At 39.6% G+C, this 18,005-nt stretch overlaps 1 protein-coding gene across 2 annotated transcripts in view; it reads left to right on the top strand.

Annotated features, from left to right (window-relative positions):
- pcdh9 (protocadherin 9) overlaps positions 1–18,005 on the top strand; it is a 183,851-nt gene that overhangs the window by 36,266 nt on the left and 129,580 nt on the right. For both annotated transcript variants that reach the window (XM_031846166.1, XM_031846167.1), the window contains exon 3: positions 12,902–13,003. In XM_031846166.1, the coding sequence (XP_031702026.1) occupies positions 12,902–13,003 (102 nt within the window). The remainder of the gene's footprint in view (positions 1–12,901; positions 13,004–18,005) is intronic.

Raw genomic sequence — 18,005 nt, 5'->3', positions numbered from 1 at the left:
ATAGGACAGGCAAAGGACTAAATGAGAGGCCTGCGGGCAGACCAAAACCCCGGGAGAAACCAAGGAGCAAATACAATCAGGACTTTCTGGTTGGGCCCGGCTGAAACAGTTTGATAATGTGAGAGACAGTTTAAAGGGGGGGGGGCACTGTTTTCACAGATACAATCAGCTTACTTTTGATGACGAGAGCTACTCTTCACTAACTGTGAAAAGAGTGGTTTGATGTCCTCTATGGCTCTGAGGGACACATGCAAAAGTCTTAGAAAAAAACCCTGATGGCGTCATAGTGATGTCATCGGGGTTATCTCCAGTTGGATATAACAAAAACACTGTGTTAAAATACTTTGAATGTGGAATTTGGAGGGTGTGTTCGTCCAGCAGGCCGGGAGAGTCTAATGCTGTGTTCACACCATTAGACGAGATTACATACAAAGTCTATGCACAGATGCGATGAGACTGGAGTGACGCAAATTTGTGATGGCGCGATGGTGCGATGGTGCGGCGCGAATTCGGGCGAAGTTGCGCGAATTTGCGTCAAACGCCAAAACGCCCCAAACCAGAGATTGGAGTCGGCACATTTCAGACTCTCGAGTGTAGATTATGGCCATTCTTTTTAAAATCTCTCTCGTTTGTCTCCAAATTCACAGGGACACTGTGGAGTTTTCTTTTCTTTCTACATTCAAAATCTATTGTGTACAACCTTGATCTATCAAACATTTTCAGTGCATTCCCCTTCTTATAAAACATTTGCAAAGCTGATTTAAAAAAATAAATAAAAAAGCCCCAGTGAATTTCACTACAGGGTCTCTTATGAATAATTGTGCTGTCTTTTCTGCACACTTCCATGCACTGTAACAAACTGTAACAAGATGTTAGTCTTTCCTGGAGTGAAAGCTACAATGGATTTTTGGAAGTGTACCTATGATGACATCATTTATTGTAAGAGATTATCCAGTTGTACTGGTGTCAATCAGGTTTGAATCGGTTCTTTCTTTTAATCTTAGGTTGGGTACAATTTTTAAGACTTTATGGGTCTTGAAATTAGTTATATCTTGCCTGTTATCTTCCTCTGAATTATTATTGAAAATGTTCAAAGGTGCCTCATGTTCTTCTTCACTTTTCTTACATTTTACAAAGAAGTATGAGATAGTAGTACAATTAGGAGATTGGCAGTCTCTACAGCTCTCTACACTTCCTATTCACATCCCTGCGCTCCAGGGTTGGATTTCATGGATAATATGCCGGATCGCATTCATTGCAATGAAAACTGCTTCATGGCACAGAACAGAGGGAGAGCCAGAGACCTGCAGCTTTTAGAATTTATTGCAAAAGCAAATTGTGGAACAAGTGAAAGGTTGATGGCAAAATCGCATCCAGCCTTCCATCTAACAGCTCTTTTAAAGTCTAACTGAAAATAATTTCTTCCCAAAGGCCTTGAGAACTTGAATCTGTGGTTTCTTTCACTTTTTATTTTCTCTTGTTACCTTTAGGGCACAAGAAATTTGTCTAAAGTATGAAGCCGAATCAATACTGCAATATCAAGTGAACCTCTGTTAAACATCCAACTGCATTTTCCCTGACCAGCGATTCTGAATGTTCACTGTGTGGAGCTGAAAAGAAATCAAGCCTTTGAAAGATGAAGTGAACCTCACTGAAAATGTAATAGTTGTCCAAAATGATAAGCACATTAAAAAAAGTTAGAACTCGTAACTAAGTCTGTTTCTGAAAGTATCGCTCCTTCCAAAACCTGCTTCAGAAATAGCAAATCGCATTTGGAGTTCTAACTTAATCAAAAACATACTTGCATCTCTCTTTTCACCGCGAATCAGACCTGGTACCGTAACAGGGATAATGCTGTGCTAAAGCCAGTCATCTGCAGCACTGCTGGCCTACTAAATCTCACTGTGAACCCCATGGATTCTAAAAATCCTGCAAGTTTACACTAGCTGTAAACCGTGGTGCCACTGACAGGAACCATTGAGTTAGCCGAAGCAAGCCTGCAGATAATCTATCTGGAACATTAGCTTTGCGCTCACACTTGACTTCATCTAATTCCCCGATGTTAGAGATTGACCAGAGCAGATAACATCTGATGTCTTCGTGTTATTAATTGTGGATGACCTTATGTGACGCTACTGTTGACTCATTTGAATCGAATATTATTTCTTATCGCTTTGTGATTTATTACCGGCTGGTTTTGGCCCTCGGCTTTAGGTAGATGTTTTTTTTTTTCAGGTTCACTTTTGATTTACATATTCATGAGGAGAAGGTTCACTGCAACCCACAGATGAAGCTGGCAGATGCTCCTTTGATATAAGAAAGTGTTTAATTACAGTAAATTTGGTATATTTGACATTTAAACCCTGGAGGATGGTTAACAAGATACTTATCTGTGATGTATAAAATCCTTCAATATCTTAAAGTAGCTTCAAAAGTTAGAACAGGACTTTACATCGTACGCTAGTTCCCCCTTATCTCATCTTCTGCTTAGTCATTGTTTAATTTTAGCTACAGCATTTCTGTTATGGTGACATTTGCTAATGCTACTGTACTCTATTCTGCAGCAAAATGAGAAATAGCAGAAACAGAATTACGTGCATATACTTAGGGCTTTCAAATGGCATCGTGTGAGGATTATGGACCTGAGATAATATGATTAAAAAAGCTAAACTATAACCATTTATTTTAAGTATACATCAATAAATACCATGTTTACAGTGCAACACTACATCTCTAGTTGACATTCAGTACATTAACATGCTCAAACTAATCTGACTGAAATCCCATCACACACTATGCAGTGACTGTAATTAGTATGTTTCACCTTACTATGATATTTTAGATAAGATAAGCTTGTGATTCATGGAACAATGCACTTAATATACCTAAACATTGCTGATTGTCAGACAACCACAGATTTTTTTAATCAGATATTTTTAGGATGATGCAGATTGGATCTAATTGAATCTCAGCACGCTGAATAAAATAACATGGCTATCAAATGATGCATGCAAACTGGGTTACTGGGTGAAATAATGTCACTTCAGCGTGACTAATCAGGATTGTTTGCATGCAAATGTGTCTGCCGTCTAGCTAGCTGTCCCCTGTTTCCCCTGCAAGCACCGGATTCACTGTGCTTGACTTGCATCACATTCAGAGACAGAAACACTGCGTGGAAGGGAATGCAACGGATGATAAAGATGTATGATAATGACTGCAAACCATCTTTAGAAATTCCACATTCCACATTAATGGTGCAAAAATTTAATAAATAAAGTTCATACCCACCAACTTGAGATGCCGTGGCTAGCTCAATAAAAGGGAAGGCTTTCCTTCCAAATGATTTACTGTAACTATAATACCTTATGTTCAGATACAGGTGCAGTCTTGAGAGAGATGTTTACATCAGCAAGGATAATGAACCCCTCAGTGTCTCATTTGGAAGCACAACAGCAAGCACACAGTCCATCTCAAATTGTAAGAGTGTTTTCTTTTTTTCGGTGCGTGTTGACTGTTTAGAAACTCGCTGTATCCAAAACATCTTGGGGAGACCATTGACAGCGACGTAAATCAGTTCAGGCTGCAATTCAAAATAGCAGCTTGGAAAAAATGATACAGTACCTCCATATCATCTAACTTCACCTTGATGTCATCGCAGAAAACATTCAAAATGACAGTCATGTTTCCAATCTGGAATACTTAACTTTTGCAAAACTTTGTTCAGCCATACGATTTTGCTTCTCACCAGTAAACATTATAAGTAATACGACTTACAACTTAAGTGTGTATTAATCAGAACAATGCAGACACCGTCCGTTTGTTACGACCGACAAACATAGAAATAAAGTATATACAAATAAACTATCCATTAATTTTCCCCAAAGCTGTGTGGCTGTTTCAATTCAAGATATGAAGAAATAATTAATACAATCCACTGCACAGATGAACATCATTTTACCTCACCCTAGGCAAGAAAAAGGAATTGCATGGATGGGATTTGTGTTATAATTGTACTTTTTGAAAAGGGTTTGGGCAGCTTGATGACAGAAAATATGGCTGACAGACACTGTACGCCAGGTACACATCTCTAGGCCAACAATAACTCCTGACAGCTCCTGTTCATTTCACATACTTCATCATTTTAGCTTGTGCACTCAGCTTCTAAAGAAAATGTTTAGTCTGTTGGTATAAGTCTACAGAAATGTCATGTTTTGATCAGTGAGTGTGAAATGAAACCGCTTTACTCTGCTCCCCACCAGACCCACTCCAACTCACGCACCCAACTCGACTAATAAAAATGTATATTCTGGTACTATGCAATGGGAAATGTTCAGTGTTTACATTACTACCGTAGGGTTTCTAATTCTTGAGCCATAAATAACCTCATACATAACCATCATGACTTCTAGGTTGCTCTAGTGTTAAATCTACTGAAAAATGGGCCACGCAAATAAAGGTAAAGAAGGATATCCTACTCCTATTATACTAGTCCCACAATTCTTAAAGTGCTGACAAATATGAGTATTTCCTCACTCCGTCAGCTGTAACGCTCTCTTACACTTAAACATTCTCAGGCAGCATTGCTGACACGCTGACAGACACACATCTATGAATCGTTTCAACCAGTTTATAAATATTTAATTGACTATCAGTGTCTTATCGTGAGGCTTTTGTTTCAGCCATGTGGGTACCCGACTTACATTCATCACCCAACTGTGACTACTAGTGTCTGATAAGAAGAAAAAACAGAACAAAACAACTGCTTCCGCTCTCAAATTTCATAGCGATATTATTACCATTTCATGATTTGATACAGTTATTCTTTGAGAGGGAGACAGAGGAGAATGTTAACAGGGACGAGTTTCGGCAGAAAGTCAGATGGAAGCACACATGGCGGAGAGGGCTCACTTTTTTTCAGAAAAAGTACAACACAATAAGTGGACATTCAACAGAGTTCAGCGGCTGCAAAAATGTCTGTTCATTAAGGCTAGAGGACTGTTCAGGACATGTGTAACATTTCATACATCCAGTCATATTGCATTATCTCACCAGGAGCTGGCCACTGATAAGTTCACAGACTTCAGCTGTTAACTCGACAGAACAACCTGCAGAACGTTGTGGAACATTTTGGCCTCTCGGCAGGTCACAGTTTGCTAATTGTTTCCGAGTATTATGTTCTCCTGTGCCACTCATTATGACATGGCTAATGAGTGAGTAGCACAGGCGATACTATGTTAAAAAGTTGCATGCAATTAACAATGAAGTCTTTTTTTTTATGTTTTATCAGTTTAGTTAGCTTATCTGTTTAGCTCTAAATTGAGGTTTTAAAAGCCTGTCAGCTTACGTCCAAATGGATTAAAGCGGGTTGAAACGTCACAGCCGTCCTTGGAGACTTGCACTCTTGCTACTGTTGCTAAAAATCCAAAAAGGTTGGTGCAGAAAAAGAGAAGTTGCCTTTTAGTTTACATTGTTTCCTACCTGAAGGCTGTACAGCACATGTTCTTGTTAGTCAGTGGTTTTCAAGGAAGGAAGCAATTGAAATGCGCTCAGTGCAGGAGGTGACAGAATAACGTCTCACATTCTATGTAGCTCATACATTATGGCAGACAACAGCCGTTTGCATTGTAACCTACACTCACAAAGTGAATACCATGGATTTAGGCTACTTTTAATTCTTACAACTATCCTACCCTTCATTGTCCAGTGCTGAATTTAATAGGGCAGCGTGGAGTGGGTCTGCAGGCCTTGTAAATTGGACCTATATGGTTATAAGCATTGCCTCAACGGTGAATGCTCAGTTGACTCAAACGCAGCCCTCTTACTGCAACGGCTTCTTCAATTCGCTGAGCTCCTTTGTAGCAGAGCAGCAGTTCCAGAATGAACAAAGAGCTTTCGACTAGATGGAGAAACAAAGACAGAAGCAGACGGATAGAGACGTACAGGAGACAGACAGGAAATGTCTGTGTTGTGTAGGTATGGTTGTGGAGCTGTGTAAAACAGCTGTCACTTGCTTCTCTGACTATGAAACAGAGTGTTATATTTCTACCAATCCCTCTCTCACTGGATTCTATCAGATCACCGGTCTTCCCTTCTTGTATATTTTGAACTTTAACTACTTACATTTTTAGAGGATGTGGTTTTAGTTTCACATCTACTGTGAAACTAACTCATTTTTGCTTGTTTTTCAACACTCACAATGACTGTTATTGCCCCAAACGAGAGCAGATCGTTTTCAAAATGTTTATTTAAATAGAAAGGACACGGTGGATTCAATGCTATTTTGCACTCAAAACGTGTCTCAGCATGTGGAATAAAATACCAGTCAAAAGACGGATAAGTTGGAAAAGCATGGGCCATAAAAGGCCATAGGTCAGTTTAAATGATTTTAACTATCCAAAAAGATAGTTTTCTCAAGAAGAGGGAGCGAGAATCACTGTCTGCAGAAGAAAATGAAGGTCAAAAAAGTGCTCAACAGACTGACCAATAGAAACCCAACTGATGACAGGGAAAACTTTCTTCTCCTTTTGTACATGGCTCCTTCGGGGAGAACTCCCAGGGTAACTCTATTCTGAGGCCAGAAGCTCAGACAAGACCCCCAATGAGATGAAGTTCTTCACTTGGAGGTTGAAAGGCGCTCTTGCAGAATATTTGAAGGGTGAAGGAGAAAAAAAAAAGAATGAAAGAAAGAAAGAAAAAAAAATGAGCTTTTCTCACTGAACTTGAATGACATATATTAGTTTGGGTTGTTGATAGGAAACAGCTTTTAAACCAGATGAAATGTTTGTTAATTCAGGTTACAATTATTACTATTGCAACCTGTTTCATCAGAAAAAAAACTGGCATCTCTATTACCTCAATCTCATTTCAGCCTCTTAGTTCCAACTGTGCAGTAATGGCAGAGAATTGGTGCCAGCCACGACAGCGTGCGGTGTATTGTTTCCACCTTGTGTGTCTGCATGGCAGAATGTGGTCCTGGAGACACTTTGTCACAGCGATAGCGTCACAACTGGGCAAGATGCAGTCATGAAACTTTACAGGTGTTTGGTTGAGATCAAAATGAAGGCCGAGTTCGAAGGTGGGCGTCGTCCTGGAAGTAGGTGGTTAGGAAGTGGGGACTTAACACCCCTGGCCCTATTTGCCCTACAGCTGGTGTGATCTCATCGCAAGATGGTCTCTACTTTTGTTAATGCATTCGCTGTGTTCTCCAGACAACCTGCAGCGTTCTGCCTTCTCGGCCCTGCACACCAAATTCATAAAATGTGCTTATTAGAATTCTGCTACAAGCCCAGCTCAATTCCTTTAAGCCATTAGCGGTTGTTGAGAATGGTTTGGGCTGGCCTCAGCATCGACAGTAATGACAAGGACAGGGTGCCAGAGAGAATCAATGCTTCTCTGTGGCTCAAGAATGAAAGTTTAACAGCAAGGCTGCCCCCATCGAGTGCCGCACGGCCATCTTTTTCAACCACTTAATTGATCAAGGCTTTATTTATCTTGTCAGAAGACTTTAACCTAATTTGTTTTCCATTCCCTCACAAAGCACCTTCATTGAATAACCATGTTAACAATCCACAGTATCACATTTATTTTTCCCCCTCGCTGAACACACTTAAGACGCTGTGTCTGCATTAATTTCCTTGTGGCAGAGGCACATTTAAACTTGTGTAATTAATTATCATATCAAACATAAGCTCTATATACATTTTTGCCGGCTGCACACACAAACACAGAGTAGGCTTTTCATTTGAGAATATTCTCATTGTATGTGTTTTAATGCAGCAGAGGGAGTGGAGGGGCGGAGGGCTGAGATAAATTTCTCTCCCTTTGTTCTTTGTGAACAGAGCAGAGGTGCATCATGCACACTCTCTTAACTCTGCAACTATGCAAAGATGTTCTTGTAATTGGGTGATATTTTTTAACAGCAATACCCGCTGCATGCATTTCCATTACATTTCTGTCATAAAATACCCTCCTCGCTGTCGTCAACTTAAATGGAATGTCAATACTTAGTGTGTGGAATGGAAAGCGTGGAAATGGGCTTAACACTGGGACCCATAAACATCAAATTTAATGCCGCCACCAAAGGAAGGGCCAATTGCAGCATAGCTTTGCAAATAAAAGAATAATAATCACAGATTTTCTCGCCCAGCCATCTCAACAGCTTAATATTAATACTCTCTTGTGCACTCTCATTTTCTAATCGTCCCCAATTTCCTTCCTTCCCTCCATTCCGTTTTCCTTTGCATTGAGAACTTTGCCTGCATCAAAACTACACAATCGTCAACACCCACCTCAGTTGTACATTCGTTACATTTTTTTTAGGGCAAAATGTAAAAAGGAAGACAGAATCAAAACCCAACAGCAACATTCTTTGGTTTAGGGGTTGCTGCTCAGCTGATCTCCGTCTGGTGACCAGAATATTCCCCACACAGGAACACTTTATGGGCTCATTTTAGCTTTAGGAGACAGCCGTGCCAGCACAGGGCGATTAAGTCTTAATATATTAACCCATATTGGGTAATTTCCAGAGACAAGTCAGATGATGCTGTGATTGATTTTACTGTGCTTTAAGTGTTAACTATTAACACTACTATAAGTGGAATATGGTCTTTGTTGTATATTATCTGTTGAGACGACTCTACTCAGTTTTCTCTTTGTCTTCACGTTATAAATTCGCCAACTTCACATCCATTTCATTAAAGATGTTTTTTTTCTCATTAAAATGTAAAATTGTAACATACTTATTGTCTTACCGTACTGACATGATTAATAACCAATAGTTCATAAATACATGGCTGAGTAAATGAGGAATGATCGAAGAGCTGAGATAAGTCATCCACACAACATGCCGCGTATCGTTTCTTTCCCCTCTGGAGCCTTACCAATAGTCACAAGATAAACATCATGTTCTATTCTTAGCAGCCCACACACACACACACACACACACACACACACACACACACATGCACAGCACTTGTTGAGAAATGAATGTTGTCCTGTGATGTCAAGGAAGAGTGCATACAGTGGTATCTCTAAGGTAATTAAATAGAACTAAAGGACTGCTGTGACTGGGAGGGCTTGGCAGGGGTAGACTAATGGTAAAGCTGATTAAAGTGTGTTTTATCCCCCTAATGAAACTCATCTTCTCAGCTCACAGTGTACAAACTCATTCAAAGAGAAGCTTCACGGCCCACTGCGACTTTTAGCAGGATGTTGTTATTCTCACCTTTACAAGTTGGTTATAAAAGTTCATCTTCTTAAGGGTCACCAATGCGATCCGAGGAAACACTAATTGCTTGTGATACTGATGAACTTTTACACCTACTGTATTGTAAGACGTATACTTTCATTTGCAATAATCTTTTCGTCCGAAGCAAATTACAGTGAGCGCCCGAACAAACAGCTAACAACATGTCCTACATCTGCCACAGTACAAATGCTTTGAGTTTTGAGAAGACACTTATCTATGGGAAACCATTTTGGGACAGAGAGGTAATAGAACTAGACTCAATTTGGCATGAACACCCAGAGCTCTAATTTCATGAGGGCACATGGCTGAGCTTTGTGCTGACAAAGCCACATGGTCGTAGAGTGTTTTCCGACTCATGCCCATTTAGTAATTTGGTGACTCACTATGAACTTGACTGTGTTCAGTCTGAAAGGGAGGTGCAGCACGTAGGGCGGTGGCTCGGTGGTTTAAACTGGCATTTCATAGTAATGGGTTTCTGGGTTTGAATCAATTTGTGTTTCATGTGCTCCACTTTCCTTCCACAGTTCAACGACTAGCAATTTAGCGGAACTGCAAACTCTAAATTGCCCATAGACATGGATAACATTGTCTATCGATGTGTGCTAGCCCTGTAACAGAATGGCACCATTCCCAGTGTAAACCCTGTCTCTTGCCCAGTGCATGCTGGAATGTGCTCCAGTAACCCAGCACAGGTGGAGCAGGTATAAATATGAAGGTGTGAAGGTTTTCTTGTGGATTTTTGCGCTTGTATAGCTCAGCTAACACCTATACTTGTAACACATCTTATCCAAAAATATGAAATTTCTTTTTCTACAGTATGTATTCATGTATAAATGTATTTGTGGCGCGAATGACTGTCATCCACCAAATTGTGCACTGGGATGTGTGAAATGAGAACTGTGGAAGTGTCAGCACCCTCTGAAAATGTCAGGAAATGGCTGGTGGATGCCCCCCTCCTATCCCTGCTGTCCACCACCGGTCCTGGTACAGGCTCTTTTTCTAATATAACTTCACCTGTTCTTGCATTGGGCAATGATTTCTCCGGGATATGAACAACACAGTAAGCAAATGTGTTACTGTATATCCTCCCACACAAATATAATTAACCACATATTCACTTGTCACAAAGCGGCATCCTCTCCCACAGAGGAAAAAGATCTGTTTCTTTTTGGGCAGGGGTGTTTTTGTCCAGACTGTTGTCTTGTAACTGGTCATGAGGAAAGGCAGTCCCACTCACCATCTGAAAATGAATTCCTCAACCCCTACCCTACTCTCACATAGATGTAACATGCCTCTAGCACCTAAAATTACCAAAAGTCAGTAGCCACAGGCTGTTCAAGCTGCATTATGATGCGCTGCTGGTTCAATTTCGTTGTCATTTTGTTCTCCATTTGTAATGCAACTGTCCCCTCAACGGCACTGTACATTTCTGGAGTACTTTCAATGTGGGACACTCCATCAGTCATGCCACCCTCAGCAGTCCCTTCAGCCTCTGTAGCGCTTCAATTAAATTGGAAACCAAATCAATTTCACCCCCAAGAGACCAAATTACCTACACTACTATTTACCATTCAGCAGTTTGATTTGGGCAGAACTTATATATGTTTAAATATATTTAGTTGCCTGACAGTTAATATTAAGTCTAAATATCAATTTTAATGGGAATTTCAGGTAGATGAAGAGGAAAGATGGGCACACTGCAGAACATGTCAAAACCATAAATCATAACTTTAATCATCCGTTTTTCTTTCATTGCAACATTTCAATCCACAATGTTCTACTTTTGCCATTTCAGCTAATGGAAAGTTACTGAAACCTCATGTAACTGCCAGCAGTCAATCAATCTCAACAACCTTTTTTATTCACACACCTTATTTTTGTTGTCAGCTTTGACAGTATCACACGCCGCAACCAAGGATCACTCTGACATTGTGGATGGAAAAATGATCAATTATAATCTTGCCAACTCTTACTTCTCCTCTCTCTGTCACTTATGCCACTGGTGATGAACAGCTAGGTACTAATAACTAATCTCACATTCTGAGCGGTTTATGGAGATAGACCGCCGTTAATTCGAGTGACAGACAAGTGGAATATATTAAGACGATGCATAATGAGATAAAGGTTCTAAGTATTGCTTTACACCTCTTTCACTGCCAATAATTCCGCCAATAATTCGAAGAATTTGTGAGGGGAACTGTTGTGAAAAATGACGTCTTAGCACAAATTAGGCATAGAAAGTTAGATTTTTTTAACCCTTACAGTTAAAGTAATACCAGAAATGAGTCATCACAACTTCATTTTTTCCCAGTAAGATTAACAGCCACCTGAATATAACGCAAGGCTTAGAAAAACATTTACCAAATTTGGCATGGTGTTGGTGTCCAGTTGTACCTTTAAAATCCAAATGCCCTTTGGCCTTTGCACTGGCCACGGTAAGAAAACCACAATCCTCCTCCCTTTTGATTTTTGCCGATGGTAATGTTCCAACCAAGAATGGAAACATTTTCGTCATTATTTATTACATTCTTTTTTGTGGAGACAAGAGATCACACTGTTGTATCCGGTTGAATTGAAAGATATGTTGCCATCCACCCAATTCTGCATATGGTCAAGTAATACTCCTTTAAGTAACTGTTAACTGAGCCTGTGTGTCTTGTGGTGGGGTTGGTAGTATATATATATATATATATATGTTTATTTGTTTACGTTTGTGTTTGTGTGTCAGACGATGGAAACAATTTCATGCCAGTGACAGCAGACAGTCTGACAGATTGACTGGCATGTTGCCATTCAACATTGCTGAGTCGAACACAGCATCAGTTAAAAAGTCTCCACCTGTGTTGCATAGTAAAATAAAGCTGCAAGCAGGTAATATATTGGTAGACACGCTGTAAACGGATAAATGACTGAGAATAAATGCAAGTGAGCTGACTATTTTTAGGAGACCGAAAACTGTCTTAAGTAAGCAAGTTCGACTTACAATATGGCCTTTGCTGATAAGAAGCACAAGCCGGATGCTACAGTGTATAGTGCTGCGGCCCAGATAACCCGTTCCCTCCTTTCTCTCTGCTTCGGCTCCGTGTTGTTGTTGGTCATCTGGAAGTCAGTTAAAGACAGTGATTTATGCCTGGGGCTTCATGCAGCATTGCCTCATTACACACAGCCATTTTGAAAATCAGCAGATAATTACAGTATACATCATAGACCTTATGGGGCCCAGCAGATTCAGTCTATTCCACTGGCCTGTCATTTGGGCCACAGGGCATGGAAAACTTAGTTCTAACCTCATTTGGAATATAAGTTGCTCTTCATTTTACAGGAATTCTTTCAGGAAATTTGTTGTGGAATGTTGAATTGGCATGTTTTAATCGCTCTACTGTGAATAGTCATTATGGACAATGATTTTTTTGCTAATTGTATTCCTTTATTCAATGAAAAGACAGTAAAGACAGTACAGAGTCATGCTCATTTGAGGGCAGTTAAACAGGTTTCATAACAAATGTAATGTTTACTATTTTTGGCACCAGAGTGATAATACCAACAAATATATTGTGTTTGATGAGCTATTAAAACTGACATGTCTTCCTCCACCAATGACAAACAAACCAAAGCTAAGCAAGCACTAACAGACTTTTTCTTCCAATCTTGAAGGGAACATTAACACGTGCCCGAACTGAACTGAACCCTGAATATCTGGACCTCCGTCCGCGAGCCGAGCTGAACCCTGAATACTGGACCCCTTGCACCCCTTTAGTGAGTACTGATGCTTCCATTTCTCACCAAACGATCACCATAACTTCACTTAACACAAGCCATTACTTTTAATAAACTCAAATGATGTTGTACAGCAATTTACTTCACCATCCCACGCACTGGCATGTTAAGCTCAGTTATGACTTGTTAAATTCAGTATCATTTTCTCATTCATGACTCCATCTACGTTTAGGCACGCTTCTGCATTAAGCACTGAAATGGACTCTGCTCTCTTCATATCTTCTCCTTCTTTCCTTTACAATGTTTAAGTATATTATGCCTCTTAGTTACTGTGACACATTGTACAACACAACATCATTAAATTCAGGGCCTAATGCGATGCTAATATTCATGCCATTTTTACTTGAGTAATATGTATTTGTCTCATTACCTCCATGCTTAGAGAACACAGTGCTTGATAGTCATCTGGGGGTAGGAGGACGTTTGCTTGCACACTGGTGAATCTTAATGATGTCAGTTCTTCTTACTCTCTGTTATCAACTACAGTACGTATATCAACATGGGGAGGGTTTCTTGTAAACTACCAATCTCACTATATTTATTATTCTCATTTTCAGGCATATTTTACATCGCTGCTGCTCTGATGTTATTGATGTGGAAACTATAGCTGAGTGATTGTAATATACATAACAAATAAGGGCAAATGTTCTGACCCGCTCAAATCAATTCTAGTTCACAAATGTGAAAACTATATAAATACATATACAAATATTCAAACATAGCTTGTAAATTATCGATCAGTGAATTTGACATTGAGGGCATTGTGGACTGTATATACTTGTGTTTCATAATATTTAGTTTAACAAATCATTGTCTTGCAGTTATATTCTCATGAGTTGTAGTCTCACATTAAATATTCATAACCTGTTGTGCTCCCTTGGGTCCAACATCAGCAAAAGAGAAAAGCTAACAAGGCGTAGGTATAGACGCAATGTAAACACAGGGGAGTGAAGTCCCTCCTACCCAAATTCCCCTGGGCTGGGATCAACAGACTGAGAGAAATACTCCAATATGCATGCATTATGGGAATAGAGGGCCACAATGTCTTTCCGTGTACGTGTACATATCAATGGACTGCTATGTTTATCATCTCTATAAACAGATTCTGCATTCATTCTTTTATGCAGAATCTGTAGGCAATGGGATAAGATTTTGGTATCAGAAGCAATTATGGTTTATGTCTGTAGTCTAAGTAGTGTTGACTAATCGCGTTGGAGCAGACTTTGGTTATTTGCAGGGTAACAGTTCGTGTGGAGAGCCAAAGAGCATTGGCCTAAATGCAATCTCTAAACGCATCGGCTATTGTCTGATGATGATTTAGCTTTTTATTAATTCCAAATTGAATGACACAATCCGATTGTGCACGTCGTCTCTCAAGTTGCTAATCAGACTGTAAACAATGAGCAATGCATAGAAAAGGAATTCTTGGCCTGGATATTGGCTGGCTATGGAACCACAGAAATATAGCCTCTCAACCTCAGAGGCTTATCCGTTGTCAGACCGATTTAGTAGGAGTAGCCGCCCCTCTCCTTCCCTAACATTGATATGATTGACCATTGAAATATTTCACTCTGGACATCGTCATATGCCAATTCAGTAGACATGGCCCAACCCTAGCAAAGGCTGAATACTTCATCCCTACGTTTTTGGCTGTGAGCACAAGATCTCCTCGGCCTGCCATATTCTCCTGCCCCTCTACACAGTCACACATATTCTCCTCAGGCCATGTTTGACTATGTTGAACTTACAGTATACTGGTCACAAAGTGAAAGCAAGCATTGAACAATCATACTGCAATGTTCCACTGCCAGCCTGATCTAAATAGTGAGTGCTGAGGAACTGACTCTCTTTCTCTCCTCTTTTTTATCTTTTCTCTCTCTCTTACCATCCATACAATACATCAGGATGTTTAGAACTACAGATGCAGTAGTTGAACATGTACATATCTCAGAGTGTATCCCTCAGGACCCCCTTTAAGAAGCGGCTTGGAGACGTTCCTGAATTTATGGGATTTCATCAAATGGAAACCCCATTGGTGATTTGAATAAACAGAAAGAAAAAAAATCCCTTTGTTACCAGTCCACTGGTAGCACAGCCCCTTGTCACTTGTGTCACTACGTCATGCAGGCTTCTCTTATTAGATCACAATTCATGTTAAGTTCCATTAACAAATGTGACTTTCATCTTCGCTTTGAGACATCTTTCTTTCATACTCCCGAATCATATAAATGGTTGAGGGAGCTGTAATAAGATATATGGGACAGTCTATGTGTTGTGTCTCCCTACAGTCAATGTTTGGACTTTAGCCTGATTTAATGAACAGAATTTCTCAAAGATATCTCCCAAGCTGTATTCTACGGGAGATCTCTATGGCTTCGTTAAAGCACTGCGCTGTTTGCTTAGTGAGCCTCACTAGGCTAAAAAAACCTCAAAGACAAACACATGCATGCGCGCACACACATATACACACACACAAAAAAACACAAACACTTGCACACACCATCACCACAGAGGAGGCCCCTTTCTTCCAGCCCAAGAGGGAATGATGACTCTCATTATCGCCTCAAAGCAAGATGGCCACAGTGCCCCTAATCAGCAGCCAGACAGCTTCATTGTATTGGTGTTCGATAATTTCCTTTCCTCTGTCATTCGGAGTGCATCAGGGAGTTGCATGGTGAGGGAGGAGTTGCGAAAGTGGCAAGAGTTAACGTGAAACGGCACAGCTGGCTGAAATAATGCCCTCCCATGGTTGGTGAATCTCTGGGCTCACTGTTGAGCAGTCCACACTGACACCTTCCTGTCATTAACTGTTAAATCTTGTGCAAAAATGTGGATCGGAATCGATGCTTGAGTTTATCATGTAATCTAGTCACAACACACAACAAATTGCATTCTCTACATCAGTGGTTTTTTTCGGGCAGGATAAATAGCCTATAAGGAACTGAGAAAAGTCACCTTGTAGACTGCATATGACCAGCTGATTTATTGGGAGTTTTTCCGTGGTCCCCAGACTCAAAGAGATCAATATATGTACTGCCATGTATATTTATTACCAGTGTCTGGAACACTGGAGTTTCCAAATGAATTACAATATTCGCGTGCGTGGAATCCAAAACAATCAAAGCTGTATGCCCATGAGAAGTTTTTATGCCACAAAGAAATTGACTGTGATACATGGACTTCCCTTTCTTTAAACTCACAACATAAAATAGGAACATAACAATTTAGAGTGGTATTAATTTAGCTTAATTTAATGATATTCTAGCTTTACAAGCAGGTATTTGAGTTTAAAGAAACATCTGAGCTAACAGAGAAATGGCAGAACAATTTTCTGAGATGCATGTTGTTCACAGTGCTTGTAAGTTAAATCAGCTTTGATTACAAACCTTTAAATGGCAATTTGAATTGAATGTTATGTGAAGTCACTGAAAACAGGGGAAGGAAAATATGCTCACCACCTCTTGACACATTTCTTTCACACGGTTAGAGAGAGACACTCTGTGCTCCATCTAAATCATATTTGGGTCTGAGCTGAGATGACAAAGGAGTTAGGGAGTTTGTAAAAGCAAGAGCCAGTTCAACTACTTCCTAAGATACAATTTGTAAACTACACAGCTGTGTGGGAGCTTCAACTCTTTATATTCTTATTAGGATTCATTTTCAGATTTAGATTTAGTTCATTCCACTGCTGTTCTAATTTTGAAATTGCAACATCAAAAGCATGATTCTGTGTTTCAAAAGTTTGACCAACATGGATGTTATCATGTAATAAACTGTAACTGAAGGTGATATGGTGTCAGTTTGACACAAGAACAGCTAATGCATTATGGAACTGTTTTCTTGTGCTTTAACATAAAGGTCAACATTTCAAACTCCAAAAGGCCATATTTGCTACATCATACACGTAATTTGGGCAGCAAATGTATAATGCATCTTGCTGCTGATTGTCCCGTGGGGTGCCTGTAGTAGTCCCAATTTGGTTTGACATGTCCCCTTGCTATTGGTGCTTTTTTATATATTCGATGTCTGTTGGGATTTGGATATGATTCATTCTCAACCAGAAGAAATTGTAGAATTTTATTTTCTTTAGAGGTCATCTTTCTGATCTTTCACAGTAATTGCTTCTATTTAGAAAAATAACCCGCAGCATGAAATATTTTCAAAACTCAAAGACAGAATGTCTTTAAAAGAAAATAAAGAAAATAGATTACAAATTTGCGATTTCTGTATTTTATAAATGTAGATATTTCAGAAGATGCTTCTTTTGAATTTTTTATTATTACCAAGGACTGTCTGAGCCCTTATATTGAATATTACAGCACAGTACACAACACGCTTATGTTACCATTTTGAAGTAGCCTTCTGTGAACTGAGTAAAATAAATCATCATTCCAGACCACCGTAGCCTTTGTACGGGATGTTATTTTCTGCAGCAAAGCTTTTCTGTACAGATTTTGGAAACTGCTGCATGTTTTACAGGCTCTGTTGACAAGGAAACTTGAAGGTGAGATTCAACAGTGATCCGAAGAAAGGTGCAATTGTCATCGTGCATGTTTTCCTGCAACTATGTCGCAGAGTGGAAAAATGTGATAAAACCAGAGAGAAGAGGAAAGGCCAGGGGTGATATTACTTTAAACTGTTTTTTCTCTATTCTAAAACTCCAAACGATAACGCCTCTATACAGTACATTACTATGCTTTAGTCAACCTTTTTTCTTCTTGAACACCAATATTCTATTCATGGTGAGAAACACTGTGTATAGTAATGTCTTATTATGGTAAGGCACAAGCTAGCTAAACTTATTAAAATTATGCCAAGAAGTTTTGCCTTGGGAAAACTAAATTTGTTTGTGTTTAGCAATTACTAGATAGTATAAGATGTCTCAACAGTAAGTAGTATTTTTGTTAACTTCATTTTTTTCCAGCACTGCAAACCACACACACACACACACACACACACACACACACACACACACACACAC

The sequence above is a fragment of the Anarrhichthys ocellatus genome, unplaced genomic scaffold (assembly GCF_004355925.1).
Source record: "Anarrhichthys ocellatus isolate YVR2014 unplaced genomic scaffold, GSC_Weel_1.0 scaffold6, whole genome shotgun sequence".
In the NCBI taxonomy this organism is placed as follows: Eukaryota; Metazoa; Chordata; class Actinopteri; order Perciformes; family Anarhichadidae; genus Anarrhichthys; species Anarrhichthys ocellatus.
This window is presented reverse-complemented; position numbering and strand designations above follow the sequence as displayed.